This window comes from Brienomyrus brachyistius, chromosome 15 (genome assembly GCF_023856365.1).
Source record: "Brienomyrus brachyistius isolate T26 chromosome 15, BBRACH_0.4, whole genome shotgun sequence".
Taxonomy (NCBI): domain Eukaryota; kingdom Metazoa; phylum Chordata; class Actinopteri; order Osteoglossiformes; family Mormyridae; genus Brienomyrus; species Brienomyrus brachyistius.
In genome coordinates, this window is record NC_064547.1 from 829,800 (window position 1) to 843,746 (window position 13,947).

The 13,947-nt window shown below is 51.6% G+C and overlaps 1 protein-coding gene across 2 annotated transcripts in view; it reads right to left on the reverse strand.

Annotated features, from left to right (window-relative positions):
* Positions 1-13,436, reverse strand: part of pik3r2 (phosphoinositide-3-kinase, regulatory subunit 2 (beta)) — a 39,745-nt gene extending 26,309 nt beyond the window's left edge. Inside the window, exons 1-2 of one of the 2 annotated variants that reach the window (XM_048976118.1) lie at positions 12,558-13,149; positions 1,277-2,015 (exon numbers count right to left, since the gene is read on the reverse strand). In XM_048976118.1, coding sequence (XP_048832075.1) covers positions 1,277-1,601 — 325 coding nt within the window. In that variant the 5' untranslated portion in view covers positions 1,602-2,015; positions 12,558-13,149. Of the gene's footprint in view, positions 1-1,276; positions 2,016-12,557 lie in introns of both variants that reach the window. The other variant, XM_048976119.1, reaches the window with a different exon arrangement.
* Positions 13,437-13,947: the final 511 nt, after the last annotated feature.

Below are 13,947 nucleotides of genomic sequence, written 5' to 3' on the forward strand. Positions count from 1 at the left end.
GGGACGCGGGTACGGGAGGGACAGGGTACGGGACGCGGGGCGAGGGCACGGGAGGGACAGGGTACGGGACGCGGGGCGAGGACACGGGAGGGACAGGGTACGGGACGCGGGGCGAGGACACGGGAGGGACAGGGTACGGGACGCGGGGCGAGGACACGGGAGGGACAGGGTACGGGACGCGGGGCGAGGACACGGGAGGGACAGGGTACGGGACGCGGGGCGAGGACACGGGAGGGACAGGGTACGGGACGCGGGGCGAGGGTACGGGAGGGACAGGGTACGGGACGCGGGGCGAGGGTACGGGAGGGACAGGGTATGGGACGCGGGGCGAGGGTACGGGAGGGACAGGGTACGGGACGCGGGGCGAGGGTACGGGAGGGACAGGGTACGGGACGCGGGGCGAGGGTACGGGAGGGACAGGGTACGGGACGCGGGGCGAGGGTACGGGAGGGACAGGGTACGGGACGCGGGGCGAGGGTACGGGAGGGACAGGGTACGGGACGCGGGGCGAGGGCACGGGAGGGACAGGGTACGGGACGCGGGGCGAGGGCACGGGAGGGACAGGGTACGGGACGCGGGGCGAGGGTACGGGAGGGACAGGGTACGGGACGCGGGGCGAGGACACGGGAGGGACAGGGTATGGGACGCGGGGCGAGGGTACGGGAGGGACAGGGTACGGGACGCGGGGCGAGGGCACGGGAGGGACAGGGTATGGGACGCGGGGCGAGGACACGAGGGGGAAATTCGAACCCGCAACCTGTCTGTCCAGGACTTTAGCCATAACGACACCAGCTGACCTAGTTTACTTGGGGCAGGCTGGTAATACCTCCAATCCTTCAAAGTAAATGTCAAGAGTTCAAAAGTACAAAGGGGGGGAAAGTAAGCAAGAGATCAAATGTGATAGAACCCCCCCACCCTCACAAAGTACCATGAACAGTTCAGTCTGAACAGTAGAATTAGAGGCCTTATATCTGCTATTTGTTACGTGTTTATCACAGAAAAAAAGCCAATAAAAAAGGCAGATGAAAAAGGGCCGCACTTCTCCCTTAGGGGGAGCTGGAACGTGCAGGTTCGGGCATCGACTCCTGGGCGTCTATCTGCTGTCTCGCTCACATTTGAATATACCTGCTCACATGTGATATATAAACTTAGTTACTCTGTACAAAATAATAATGATGCTGATGATGACAACACAGCAAACTGCACTGCCACTTGCCAGCACCCCACCCCCGGTGTGCCGTGAGGGGAGGGGGGAGTCCGGCAAGGTCCCGCTTACCTTGCTGTGCAGGCGGCGGCTCGGCTCTGGGGGCGGCCGGCAGGGGTCTCTGCAGGCGTGCCTGGCTGGATGGCAGGGCCGTCCTCACAGGGCCCACGTACTGCACGTATGTGCCCGGAAAGTTGCCCCTCTGTTTAGTACGCTGGTTGATGCCCACGATCCAGCCCACTTGCTCGGGGTGCAGCTCGTCGCCCTCCTTGAAGCCTGGCGACAGCAGGGACACCTTGTCCACAGTCAGGATGTCCCCTGGCAGAAGGTCGATGTCACCCTCCCAGTCCCTGCTGTACTCATACAGGGCACGGAACTGGAAGCACTCTGTGGCCATTATCGGACTTCAGCGTGAACGAAACAGAGCGAGAGGACATAAAACGTAGGATTTTGGCAACACAGAGTGGAGTCAGGTTGCCAAAGGGTGGAGGGTGATGCTGGAAGTACTTTCAGATCCTTGAAAATACTGATGATTATTTTTTTTTAAAATGCAGTGAGACCTGAAGCAGAGAGCAGAAGCGAGGCTCAGACACTGCAGAAGCGAGGCTCAGACACTGCAGAAGCGAGGCTCAGACACTGCAGAAGCGAGGCTGACTCAGAGCTGGCCTGTGTTAGCGGAGCGAAGGGCTTTCCTCAGCTTAATGCCTCGGTTCAGCCACACGATGGAGCAGAGTGACGGTGTCGGCAACATGCTCCTGCGGACAGGCCGAGACGTGCAGCTCCTTCGTCTTCAGTGCTGGAAGGGAGAGGCCTGGTGAAGACAAGGGGGGACAGAGGGACAACACTGAGAACGGGACGCGATCACGACAGTGGCACTGGGGAGGCTAAGCGGCCATTAGCCAAGAACAGATAAGTGGGATGGACTCCACAGCAGCTCTGATGCAAGGCAAATGTAGGTTCTCCTCTGCAAATGCTGTGTCAAACGACAACATACAGGTGAACAGTCATACTCTCAAATACCTCTGCTTGAAATGGCTCGGTTAGTTCTTCCAACTGCCCTATAAAACACGCACACCAGCCTGTCCACACCAGGAATAGCTCTTTAACTTATTAAATTCCTTCTAACTGACCCTCTTTGACAGGCAGGAGATCTTATGAGCAAACTGCCGGCTTTGCATGACTTTGCTGGCAATACTTTGCATTCCTAACAAAGCCTCTTGTTTGTTTGGTTTTTATTAAGAAGTTCAGCATTGTCTGAGGCGGGAACAAACTTTCCCTCGCAGACAGATATTCACAGCCATAAAACCCAAGTGAGTCGCATCTCGCTATCAGGTATCACTCACATACAAGCCGGAGCTGCTCCGACTCGCTCCTACGGCACCCGCAAGCTGACAGCGCCGCCATATTTATACATGCGCACATCCCTTGTGTTTCAAACGATACCCGTCGCCGCATCCACCGCAATGAAAACGATGGAATACCACGAAAGCCCAAGACCTTACACCTGACCAAATCTGAAGGGGGGGGGAGTTCTGCATGAAGACTGAAGCGGAAACACACAGACGTAGCAGAGACAGCTGTCCCGCGCCATCCACAAGGCACATACTCACACAATACACTGACAATTGCAGAAGGAACAGCTATCAGGGCAGAAAGTCGACGTGGGGCTCAACAATTAGCAGGATTAAGAGCCTCCAACTGAAACATATCCAGCGGCCCACAGAAACAAATATCCTTCCCACCAGAGGATGCATTGTGGGGTATTTATTGCTTACAATGATGTGATTATCTAGCTTTGGGAGAAAAATAAATCACTGTATTCCAGTGCAAATGCGCCAATATTAAAAAAACAATTATTCAATACGATTTTTTGGGAAAGAGTGTATAACCAATTATAAAAGGATACAAGCAGGCAATTACTCTGGGCTACAACAATGTAACAATTTGTCCTTCACAGCAAAATAAATCTAAAGGACCATGCAGCATATTTATCGTGATTGTTAATGCGCCATGTTCTGCTTCCGTTTGCTCAGCTGTTTGATGTAATACAGTGATTAGCAATGCAAACACTTGCTGATTTATGCAATCAGTTATAGGCCTCATCAAAGTCTGTAATAAACCGCACGTTAGGATGGGCCCAGACACAAAAGCCATGCACATTTAGTACATCATCACCAAATCATTAATGACAGCCAGCCTTACAAAGGAGAATCAAACCTTTAAAAATATCTTGAAAATTGGATAAAATTCTTGCATTTGCTCATGTCTTCTCTCAGTCTTTATGTTTAGCAGTACCTTTTTTCAATAGCACGTTTCCCCGGTCTAAATTTACATACACATGCTGATTTGTTTTCCATTTGTACCATACGGAACATTCTGGAATGCAACATTTTTGGCTAAGAACCTAGTTCAGTTACATTTTCCAAAGAACGTATCTCTGCTCTGTGTGTTTGGCTTTAACTTCTCTTTTGTATGGCAGGGAGATCATGACATTCGTTTTTGCTTCACATTCGTTTTAATTTTGTTCTTCAAAAGGATCTTTTATGACAGATTACAAACGGAGAGTATGAAAGTCTGTTTAATCCAAGAACCTACTCATCCGGTACCCTGTTACTCAACATGCATGTTACATCACAGACGATGTATGACACACAAGAATATCCCTGGCAGACTCTGCTGTGGGGTGACTGAAATATCCTCTGGTATCCATTGTATACATAGAGATTAAATTATGGAAGATGGCGACTAACATTGCTGTACAAATATTGATAAATACACAGTCCTGTATAATATCATTAAAGACTTTCATCGATAAAATGACGAACGTTAACAACTGTGTTCTACTCATGTGTAAGCAAGTTGTTTTACCCAGGGAAAAAAATATCACAGCTAGACAGCTTTTCTCCAAGACAACAAGAAGTCATTATAATTTAAATATTTGATATTTTGATGCATCATTAATTCTTGTCAGTCGGCCGTACAGCTGAAATAATATACCTACATGCAGAAGACATTAAATGCGAATATGACATGCATGGCGCAGAGCAGGGCTGTCTGCAGCGTGGTTAAAATGTGAATCATCAATCTGCATTTTGCTGCAATTGAAAAGATCTAGAATATTTTAAGCACTGACGAGTATGAATTTAAACCGGCCTACAAAAGCATTCACCCAGCCTGAGAATTTTGATTGTTTGAGTTTTCAGACTTGATACGTGCTTTATTTATTAAGATTATTAAACCAAAAGGCTTTAGGAATATTCATCATCTTGTCGACCTCTGGGATTTACGGCACAAACGACGTGTCCCCCTAACAGGAAATGTCAGTCATGATACTAACGAGCGTGCCTGCTTCATTTAACCCCATGCGGAGACATCTGCAAGATCGCCTGTGCTCCGACACGTAGCCTGGCCTTCACAGAGAACATCTTCATCCTACAGCCAAGGACAAATTCACCGAGTATGTTAAAGCAAAGTCCATCAGAGGTTATCAAAGATTTAAAAAATGTCACTGCAATGGTTCGACTCAGGAAATTCCTAAGGAGGATAAAAAGATCAAATAAACAAATGTCCTGTACAGAGTCACACTGCGAAACACATATTTTGAAAGTAACCTTATATACCTACTACCTAAAAACCAACAAGGAAGATACAAGTTGTGGGTAACCAGAGTTATTCCCCATTAAAATCACTACCCTCTCAGGTTAATCGGTCAGCTAAAAGGCTGTGTGCTCACACCAGCCATCACAATGACCGCAGAGGTTACGATTAGGGTTGGGAGTAGGGGTGGCAACTGTGTAACTATGGCGTTATCCCCTTAATACCACCCTTTCTGGTTTGTTCAGCTAAAATTCCCTGCGCTCACATCAACCGCCAAAATGGCCGCACAGAGGTTACCACACGGCGACTGGGGAAGGTCTGTATTAAGAACAGCAAAACAGCCCCAAAACCTTTTTTTGTTGCCCTGCACCAGTAAGGCTGTACTTTTAGAATGCAACAGTACAGAAAAATCGCAGTTCTGCCGTTCTGACTCACCTCTGATGAACAGGAGGCACTGTCAGCAAAGTACGCAGCGCTGTACTAGAGGGAAGCGGTTGTTGGTAACCCCTGTCTAAGTTAACCATGCGCACAAAGGGCAGAGATGACGGAACTGCCCACGCAGCAAAGGGCTCCCAACTGGGTCTGAGCTCTCAGCAGGCATCCGTAACGCAACAGCGGCAGCTAAAGAGGACATTAACAATGTCCAGCAACTCAAAATTCAGGGGACGAGAGCAGACTGAGGCGGTGCCGCCTTCACAGCGAAGCGCCCGTTTGTCTAGGACGTCGCAAAGAATAATAGGCAAGGGAGTGACGTACGAGAGCCTGGAAGCCAGCTGCCCCCGACAGGGCACATCTTTAAAGCAGCAAATCCACAGAAAGTTGGCCATCCCATTAAAAAAGAAAGAAGTGCTCGCTTTCAGGTGGGACGTGGAGGATGGTGCATTAGCTCACCAGGCACCCAGAGCTCGGCAAACCCACGGCGATCACGGCGCACGGCACACCACAAGGAAACAAAAAAGCAGAAAGTGATTTACCAGAGCAGAGGCTAACACTCACCATGGCTTCGGCCAGGCAGACAAGTGGACAAGTACAGCAGGCAGGCAGTCTGACAGCCTCTGTATGCGGGCAGGGAAAAAAGGGTGCCAGGCAAAGCCACGTGGCACCGAAACACCCAACCATCGCAGTCCACACTCACGCCATCCATCTGCCTCCCGACGCCGCCAAAAAAGGGGAGAAAACGCTCTCCTCTCCTCATTCTTGCTCTTTTCACCGTAACAGGCGAGCGCTTCGCAAGTCACTCTGCCCTCACTCCCCATCTAGCGCTCATCACTAGCCTGCTTCTGCCAGGCTCAAAGCCCGCTTGCTGCACCACGCAGCCGGGGCATGGAACATCGCCAGTGCCTGCTCGCCTCGACTCAGACTCCAACTTCACAGAGCTGGGGGGGGGGGGGGGTGACGGGGGCTGGGGGGCGGGGGCACTGGCTCCTGCCGTTGGGGAGCGTTTCATTCATAGTGATGACACCACTGAGGGAAGCGGCAAATAAATAAAAGGAGAGTCACTGTTGCTAGAGAGGGGTGATGCGAAACCCGCATCCCTGCGCTGCTATTGGACAGATTGCTGCCATGTGCTCAGCAGTCAGCAGAGCGGCCCGAACAAATCAAGGAAACCTGCTAATATTAGAAAATGTATCTAGGCAGCGATTAAGCCACTGACCCCGCAGCGGCACCCTCACCCGCACGCAGGGCGCACTCCCCGCAGAGGCACCCTCACCCTCACCCGCACGCAGGGCGCACTCCCCGCAGCGGCACCCTCACCCGCACGCAGGGCGCACTCCCCGCAGAGGCACCCTCACCCTCACGCAGGGCGCACTCCCCGCAGAGGCACCCTCACCCTCACCCGCACGCAGGGCGCACTCCCCGCAGCGGCACCCTCACCCGCACGCAGGGCGCACTCCCCGCAGAGGCACCCTCACCCTCACCCGCACGCAGGGCGCACTCCCCACAGAGGCACCCTCACCCGCACGCAGGGCGCACTCCCCGCAGAGGCACCCTCACCCTCACCCGCACGCAGGGCGCACTCCCCGCAGAGTCACCCTAACCCGCACGCAGGGCGCACTCCCCGCAGAGGCACCCTCACCCTCACCCGCACGCAGGGCGCACTCCCCGCAGAGGCACCCTCACCCTCACCCGCACGCAGGGCGCACTCCCCGCAGCGGCACCCTCACCCTCACCCGCACGCAGGGCGCACTCCCCGCAGAGGCACCCTCACCCGCACGCAGAGCGCACTCCCCGCAGAGGCACCCTCACCCTCACCCGCACGCAGGGCGCACTCCCCGCAGAGGCACCCTCACCCTCACCCGCACGCAGGGCGCACTCCCCGCAGCGGCACCCTCACCCTCACCCGCACGCAGGGCGCACTCCCCGCAGAGGCACCCTCACCCGCACGCAGGGCGCACTCCCCGCAGAGGCACCCTCACCCGCACGCAGGGCGCACTCCCCGCAGCGGCACCCTCACCCTCACCCGCACGCAGGGCGCACTCCCCGCAGAGGCACCCTCACCCTCACCCGCACGCAGGGCGCACTCCCCGCAGAGGCACCCTCACCCTCACCCGCACGCAGGGCGCACTCCCCGCAGCGGCACCCTCACCCGCACGCAGGGCGCACTCCCCGCAGAGGCACCCTCACCCTCACCCGCACGCAGGGAGCACTCCCCGCAGCGGCACCCTCACCCTCACCCACACGCAGGGAGCACTCCCCGCAGCGGCACCCTCACCCTCACCCGAACGCAGTGCGCACTCCCCGCAGCGGCACCCTCACCCGCAAGCAGGGCGCACTCCCCGCAGAGGCACCCTCACACGCAGGACACACTCCCCTCAGCAGCACCGTCACCCAGAGCGCACTCCCCACAGAGGCACCCTCAACCGCACGCAGGGCGTACTCCCCGCAGAGGCACCCTCAACCGCACGCAGGGCGTACTCCCCGCAGAGGCACCCTCACCCAGAGCGCACTCCCCTCAGCAGGACCCTCACCCAGAGCGCACTCCCCTCAGCAGCACCATCACCCAGAGCGCACTCTCCACAGTAGCACCCTCACCCGCACGCAGGGCGCACTCCCCGCAGCGGCACCCTCACCCTCACCCGCACGCAGGGCGCACTCCCCGCAGAGGCACCCTCACCCGCACGCAGGGCGCACTCCCCGCAGAGGCACCCTCACCCTCACCCGCACGCAGGGCGCACTCCCCGCAGAGGCACCCTCACCCTCACCCGCACGCAGGGCGCACTCCCCGCAGCGGCACCCTCACCCTCACCCGCACGCAGGGCGCACTCCCCGCAGAGGCACCCTCACCCGCACACAGGGCGCACTCCCCGCAGAGGCACCCTCACCCGCACGCAGGGCGCACTCCCCGCAGCGGCACCCTCACCCTCACCCGCACGCAGGGCGCACTCCCCGCAGAGGCACCCTCACCCTCACCCGCACGCAGGGCGCACTCCCCGCAGAGGCACCCTCACCCTCACCCGCACGCAGGGCGCACTCCCCGCAGCGGCACCCTCACCCGCACGCAGGGCGCACTCCCCGCAGAGGCACCCTCACCCTCACCCGCACGCAGGGAGCACTCCCCGCAGCGGCACCCTCACCCTCACCCACACGCAGGGAGCACTCCCCGCAGCGGCACCCTCACCCTCACCCGAACGCAGTGCGCACTCCCCGCAGCGGCACCCTCACCCGCAAGCAGGGCGCACTCCCCGCAGAGGCACCCTCACACGCAGGACACACTCCCCTCAGCAGCACCGTCACCCAGAGCGCACTCCCCACAGAGGCACCCTCAACCGCACGCAGGGCGTACTCCCCGCAGAGGCACCCTCAACCGCACGCAGGGCGTACTCCCCGCAGAGGCACCCTCACCCAGAGCGCACTCCCCTCAGCAGGACCCTCACCCAGAGCGCACTCCCCTCAGCAGCACCATCACCCAGAGCGCACTCTCCACAGTAGCACCCTCACCCGCACACAGGGCGCACTCCCCTCAGCAGCACCCTCACCCACACGCAGAGCTGCTGTGTATAACTGTGAATACTGAACACACTCGCTCCCACATCCATTCTGAGCAGCAAAGAGTAGACATGCAGGTGCCGTTCAAAGAAACCTGCGTCTACTGGACATGATTATTGGCTGCTTTGTTGGCACAACACTAATGACATATAATGTTTCAGCTTGAAACAGGTTTATCCCTCATTTTACTGTTTTAATCATCATCATTCAAGGAATTAATTGATAGATGGATAAACTGATATGCGCTGCAGGCCAACAAAAAAGATTCCAAAAGAGAAAAACAATAGTCAAATATTACTGAACATAAGTTTATGATAATTAGTCCAAACCAGAGATGCACTGTTGGATTAAAAAAAAAATCACAATATCCTTCAAAATGTCTAAGCATTAATTCCAAAAGCACATATTTTAGCAATTATAACTTAAGCCATCGCAGAGCAAGGTGGCCAAGCTGGTGTCAGTCGGGGAGCTGATGACTTTGCAATACCAAAAAAAAAATTGGATCTTGATAAACATGTAGTTAATCCAAAAACTTCACATTCCTGGACTAGACTGCACAAGCAACACGCACAGATGGTCTAAGGTGAGCTCTGGCAGTCAGGATGAGGGCAGAGCCAGGAGTCGGCATCTGCATGACAGGATCCCAGGGCATTTAATAGTAAGGGTGACAAACATTAGTGCCACCAAAATCCATGACCCAGGACACTCATAATATTTATCCATCTTAAAAGTGTCAAACTTATTACTCAGGGGAAAGATTACATGTCAATAAGTAAAAAATGCACACATATTGTACGTAACTAATGTTCCACAACTGACAGCCTAAGGTGGCAGCCTCTCTGGCACAAGTTATCCTCTCCATAAAAATTAATATATTACGAAAGACTCCGAAAGATAATAGAAACCATGAAATGTTTTCAGAACAAGTATAAGATGCCAGCTAGCTAAACAATGTACACAGCTAACAGTTCGGCGAGTCGAGAGACAAATGAAGTAGGTTTGCTTTTGTTTGGAAACCAAAGGGCTGTGTTCAGCAGAATGACAGGCCTTACCGAATTCATCCCATTTAGCTTTATTCAGGGACAGAATCATGTGTGTCCATGAAGTTTAGAGATGACTTTGTGTTCCTTAGTTGCTGAACAACCATCTGCTTTTAGGAAGAATTTCGAAGAACATCTTGACTTTAACATGCAGCCACAATGCAACTAGAACCAGGAAAAAATATTCTTTACATAAAAAACACACAATAATAATTAGGCTAATGGAACCAAAATGGAAACAAAACCACGAGATGAAGGGGTTTAATATTCATATGTGGAATTAAAAGGCTGAATCCGTAGTTAAGCACAAGAGAATGGACCAAGACAGAGGGCTTCCCCCCGTCGACGTCTGCTAACCGTACTGGCAAATCTGGCAATCAAAAGCGAGCCCAGAGCACATCGATGTCCAACATGCGGCTCTATTTTAACGTTAAAGCTGCTCGGAGGAAGCATGGAAATGAAAAGCTGGCAAACACACAGGCACATCAGCGGTTCATCACCTTTGAAGGCTATTCCCTGCATATCCCACCAAAGGAGGACTAAAACACAAGCGGAACTAATCAAGTAACAGATCAGTTCACATACTGGCAGGCCGGGGAACAAGTCGGACCAGCTAGCCAAGCCCACACGGTTCCTGCAAGATCGCTGCGAGAACACATGCATAAAGCATCGGGACGCATGTGGTGGAGCCCCAGTGAAGGAGTGTAACCTCATTGCGGGGGATCGGAATGGCGTGCAAGTACACAGCAGCTTCCAGGGTCCGGCACAGCCCCCATATTACCGCTCTCGCTACCTGATTCTGGTGCTTTAATTCAGGCCTCGAGCTGGAATATAAGCAAAAGAGCATAAGAGAACGAATAGCCACGTTACACACTGGGCAAAGCAGCTCAGCTTTAACCAGAGGGTGATCTAAAAATGGCCGTCCTGAAGCAAGACAACTGCGTCACGGAGGAGGCCATACCCCAGGAGCAGCTCTCACTCCATCGCTCTCTTCATCTTTCAGTTTTTTTCTCCACGTTATGGCTCATTACTCAACTTTTCTCTTTACTGATTAATTACAAATGTCTCCAACCACGTTATCCATCTGTGTGAATTTTTAGCTATTGCTGCTTTGGTATAAAACCATTTAAATCAAACGCTTCACAATGCGAATGCGGTTCCTTGCCTGAACTGGCACTGACCGAATAGGCTAATTTTAAGTGATAATTAAATCCAACTTAGTACAAATAATTATGTCATGTTCTATATTTTTTCTCAATGCTATCTTGCAGATTCACTCATTAGTCCAGAGGAATGTCACAGCGACCTGATTTGATAAAGATACTTAGTGGTGTAACTGGATAACTACATGATTTCACGAGAGTATTATCCATAATGAAACATTCATGTTCACACAGGGCACTTAAGCTCAAGCTCAACGGCCTTAACATGCATCAGCTCTGAACTCCAACCTACAGCTCACAACTATACCATTTCATGAAGAAGAGTCGGGGAATTTACCGGTCAAGGTCCATTCGAACGTTGCCACCTCTGCCACCATTTCTCAGGGCCTGGTTGGAATGACAACCATACTGCAGACCCCCAGGAATGGCCAGATGGTCAGTAGGCCTTCTACCAACTTACGGGCTGCCTCCTCGACGTCACTTTCCGGCAGCATCTGTCTGTGTCCCCCAAAAAACTCATGAGTGAGACCTTCTGCCTTTGGCTGTGTTAATGCTCTTAGTCAGTACCCGCAATCTGCACAGAATTCCCCATAACAGCTGTTTGGGCATCTGGAAGGGGAAGAATCACAGAAAGAGCTGGTATTCTCTTTCACCACAGACTCACAAGCCTGTGCTTAGAGTACAAAATGTTTTAGTTTTCTTAACGGTGAGGCATGTCTTCCTGGAACTTCCATAGTCCACTTAATATGAATGAAGGGCTAATCTACTAGTATCACACTCTATGCCTTGTCTTTCCTCCATCACGTGATCCTACTACCTGGGGGACTGTCTACCAGAAGATCAAAACCTCTCTTCAACTTTCTCATACTGCCAAAAGGGCATCTGGGAAGTGTGAAGACAGAGTTAGGCGTCTTTCGTGACTGGATCAGTCACCATACAGCAAAAAAATTATTATGTCGGTCTGTTAAGGGAGGCACAGACTACGGCAGTTTCTGCCTCCATCAAACAGGCATGAAGTAAAGAAATTCCCGGTCAAACGAAAAAGTTCCCTCTATAGGATTCCCAAAACACATTGCAAACATGTTATCCGGCATAAGTCGCCCACTGAGTATGTCTGGCTTCCATTTTTAGTTGGCTGACTAAGTTTTAATCGAGACCCAATTTCGCTAACACATTTTGCTTTCCATCGCACAAAAACGGCCCACAGTTGCATAATTGTCTTTTATTTCCAAGCTGTACCTGTAAAATTACCACGCAAATGACGTGAATTGTAACCCAGCCAACAATAACGTCAAGTCCAGGGGCTTGTTACGCTTTGTAAAACAATTCATTCGCAAACTTTACCTAAATGAATCATATTTAAGTTGACCACCTTAGCGGCAACTTACTATCTCAGCACAGTTGTGGCTCTACTTCCTTCCACCATTTTTCAGTCTGCATACTTACCAATGTGCAAGAAGTTTTTTCCTTTTATAAACTCACCTACAAAACCCATCCAGACCTCTCACACGGTCGTTAATATCGGTATCCCATACTCTCCTTGCGCAGCGGATCTGTTTGATTTACCTTTCTATCGTGCGTTTCTCCTTCCCCGAACAGTCCTCTTGCTTCTCCCCCTTTTCTCTCCGTCCGAGCAGAATTCCCACCTCCTACTCAGCCATGTTCCAGCACCAGCGGACGAGCTCAGCGGCGGTGCGTGTGGACGGGAGCGGCACGGAAAGGCCCGAACAGAGACGAGAAAACACGATTGGGTGCGGGTTGGTGCGAAAGCTGGCGACGTGTCCGGCGGCTTAACCTCGTTTCTCGCGTAGACAGACTTTCACCGAAAACAGTAGAAATACAGAATATATTGGATATATTCTAATAATAATGTTCATCTGACCTGTTACTACACTTGTGTCTGATTTAAATCTTTGTTGAACAAATCATTGTTGTAGTTATATAACCTTTATCGAAAGAGTACCTGTTATGCAGTACTCTCGATTTAATTAAGACTTCATTTATTTAAATAGCACCTTTTAGAAACTTTAGACTTTTAATCGCAACTGCAATTCATCGGAATTTATAACAGCCTTAGCTGAAGAATCATGCGAAAGATTATCATAAGCAAAACTCTTAAAGCGATTATAAATTTTGAGTCGTAATTTGATCCACCAACCTTTTGAAATCGCACAGTCGGTCGTTCTTCCAACCACTCATCGACATAATTCTGCAGCGTACACTACGGGCGATTTAGAAACTGCATAGCTACGGATTGCACGAGAAAAGTTTGCATTTGTGCTCTGTACGTTAAAGCGCACACAAATTTGCACAGGAATTAATAACCCTGGAGGTACGCGGTGTTATCCATTGTCCAATCCATTAAACAGTACTGCTTCAGAAGCAGTTACTGTGCGATTTTGTGCCCAGACTCTAACCTGGGTTTTCTGGGACCTTTGTGTGGAGTGCTTGGACAAATAGGAGAAAATGGATGACTTTGTGCAATAAAATAACTTAACATCAACATAGTTTAACAGAAGAATGGTGTAGGAACTTCGGCGTTCTGATCAATACCTGTATTTTTCCTTCCCCTTCTGTACACTAGTATCCATACGATACCACATCGACACCTAGTGGCACAATGTAGTAGTGCACATCACTGTACCTTCTAGTGCAAATAGAAATTTTAATTCATGGGAGACAAATTAGCTTAGTTTCTGTTCTATGCTTCAAAAAGACCACCACCATTCTGGCAGAGAAACCCGCCAGACAGCAGTCAGACATTTGCCTACACCGCACATATCCAAGGTCATATCAAATCACAGCAAACGTAACACCTGTCCATGAATATTTTTAATAGGTGTCTGACTCCAGGTTCAGCTTCTCAGAATGCTGCAGATTTTCTGGTTTCTGAACTTTCACATAAGGCACAGGAAAGGAGGACAGTACTACATCTGTATCAAACATCTGCAAATAA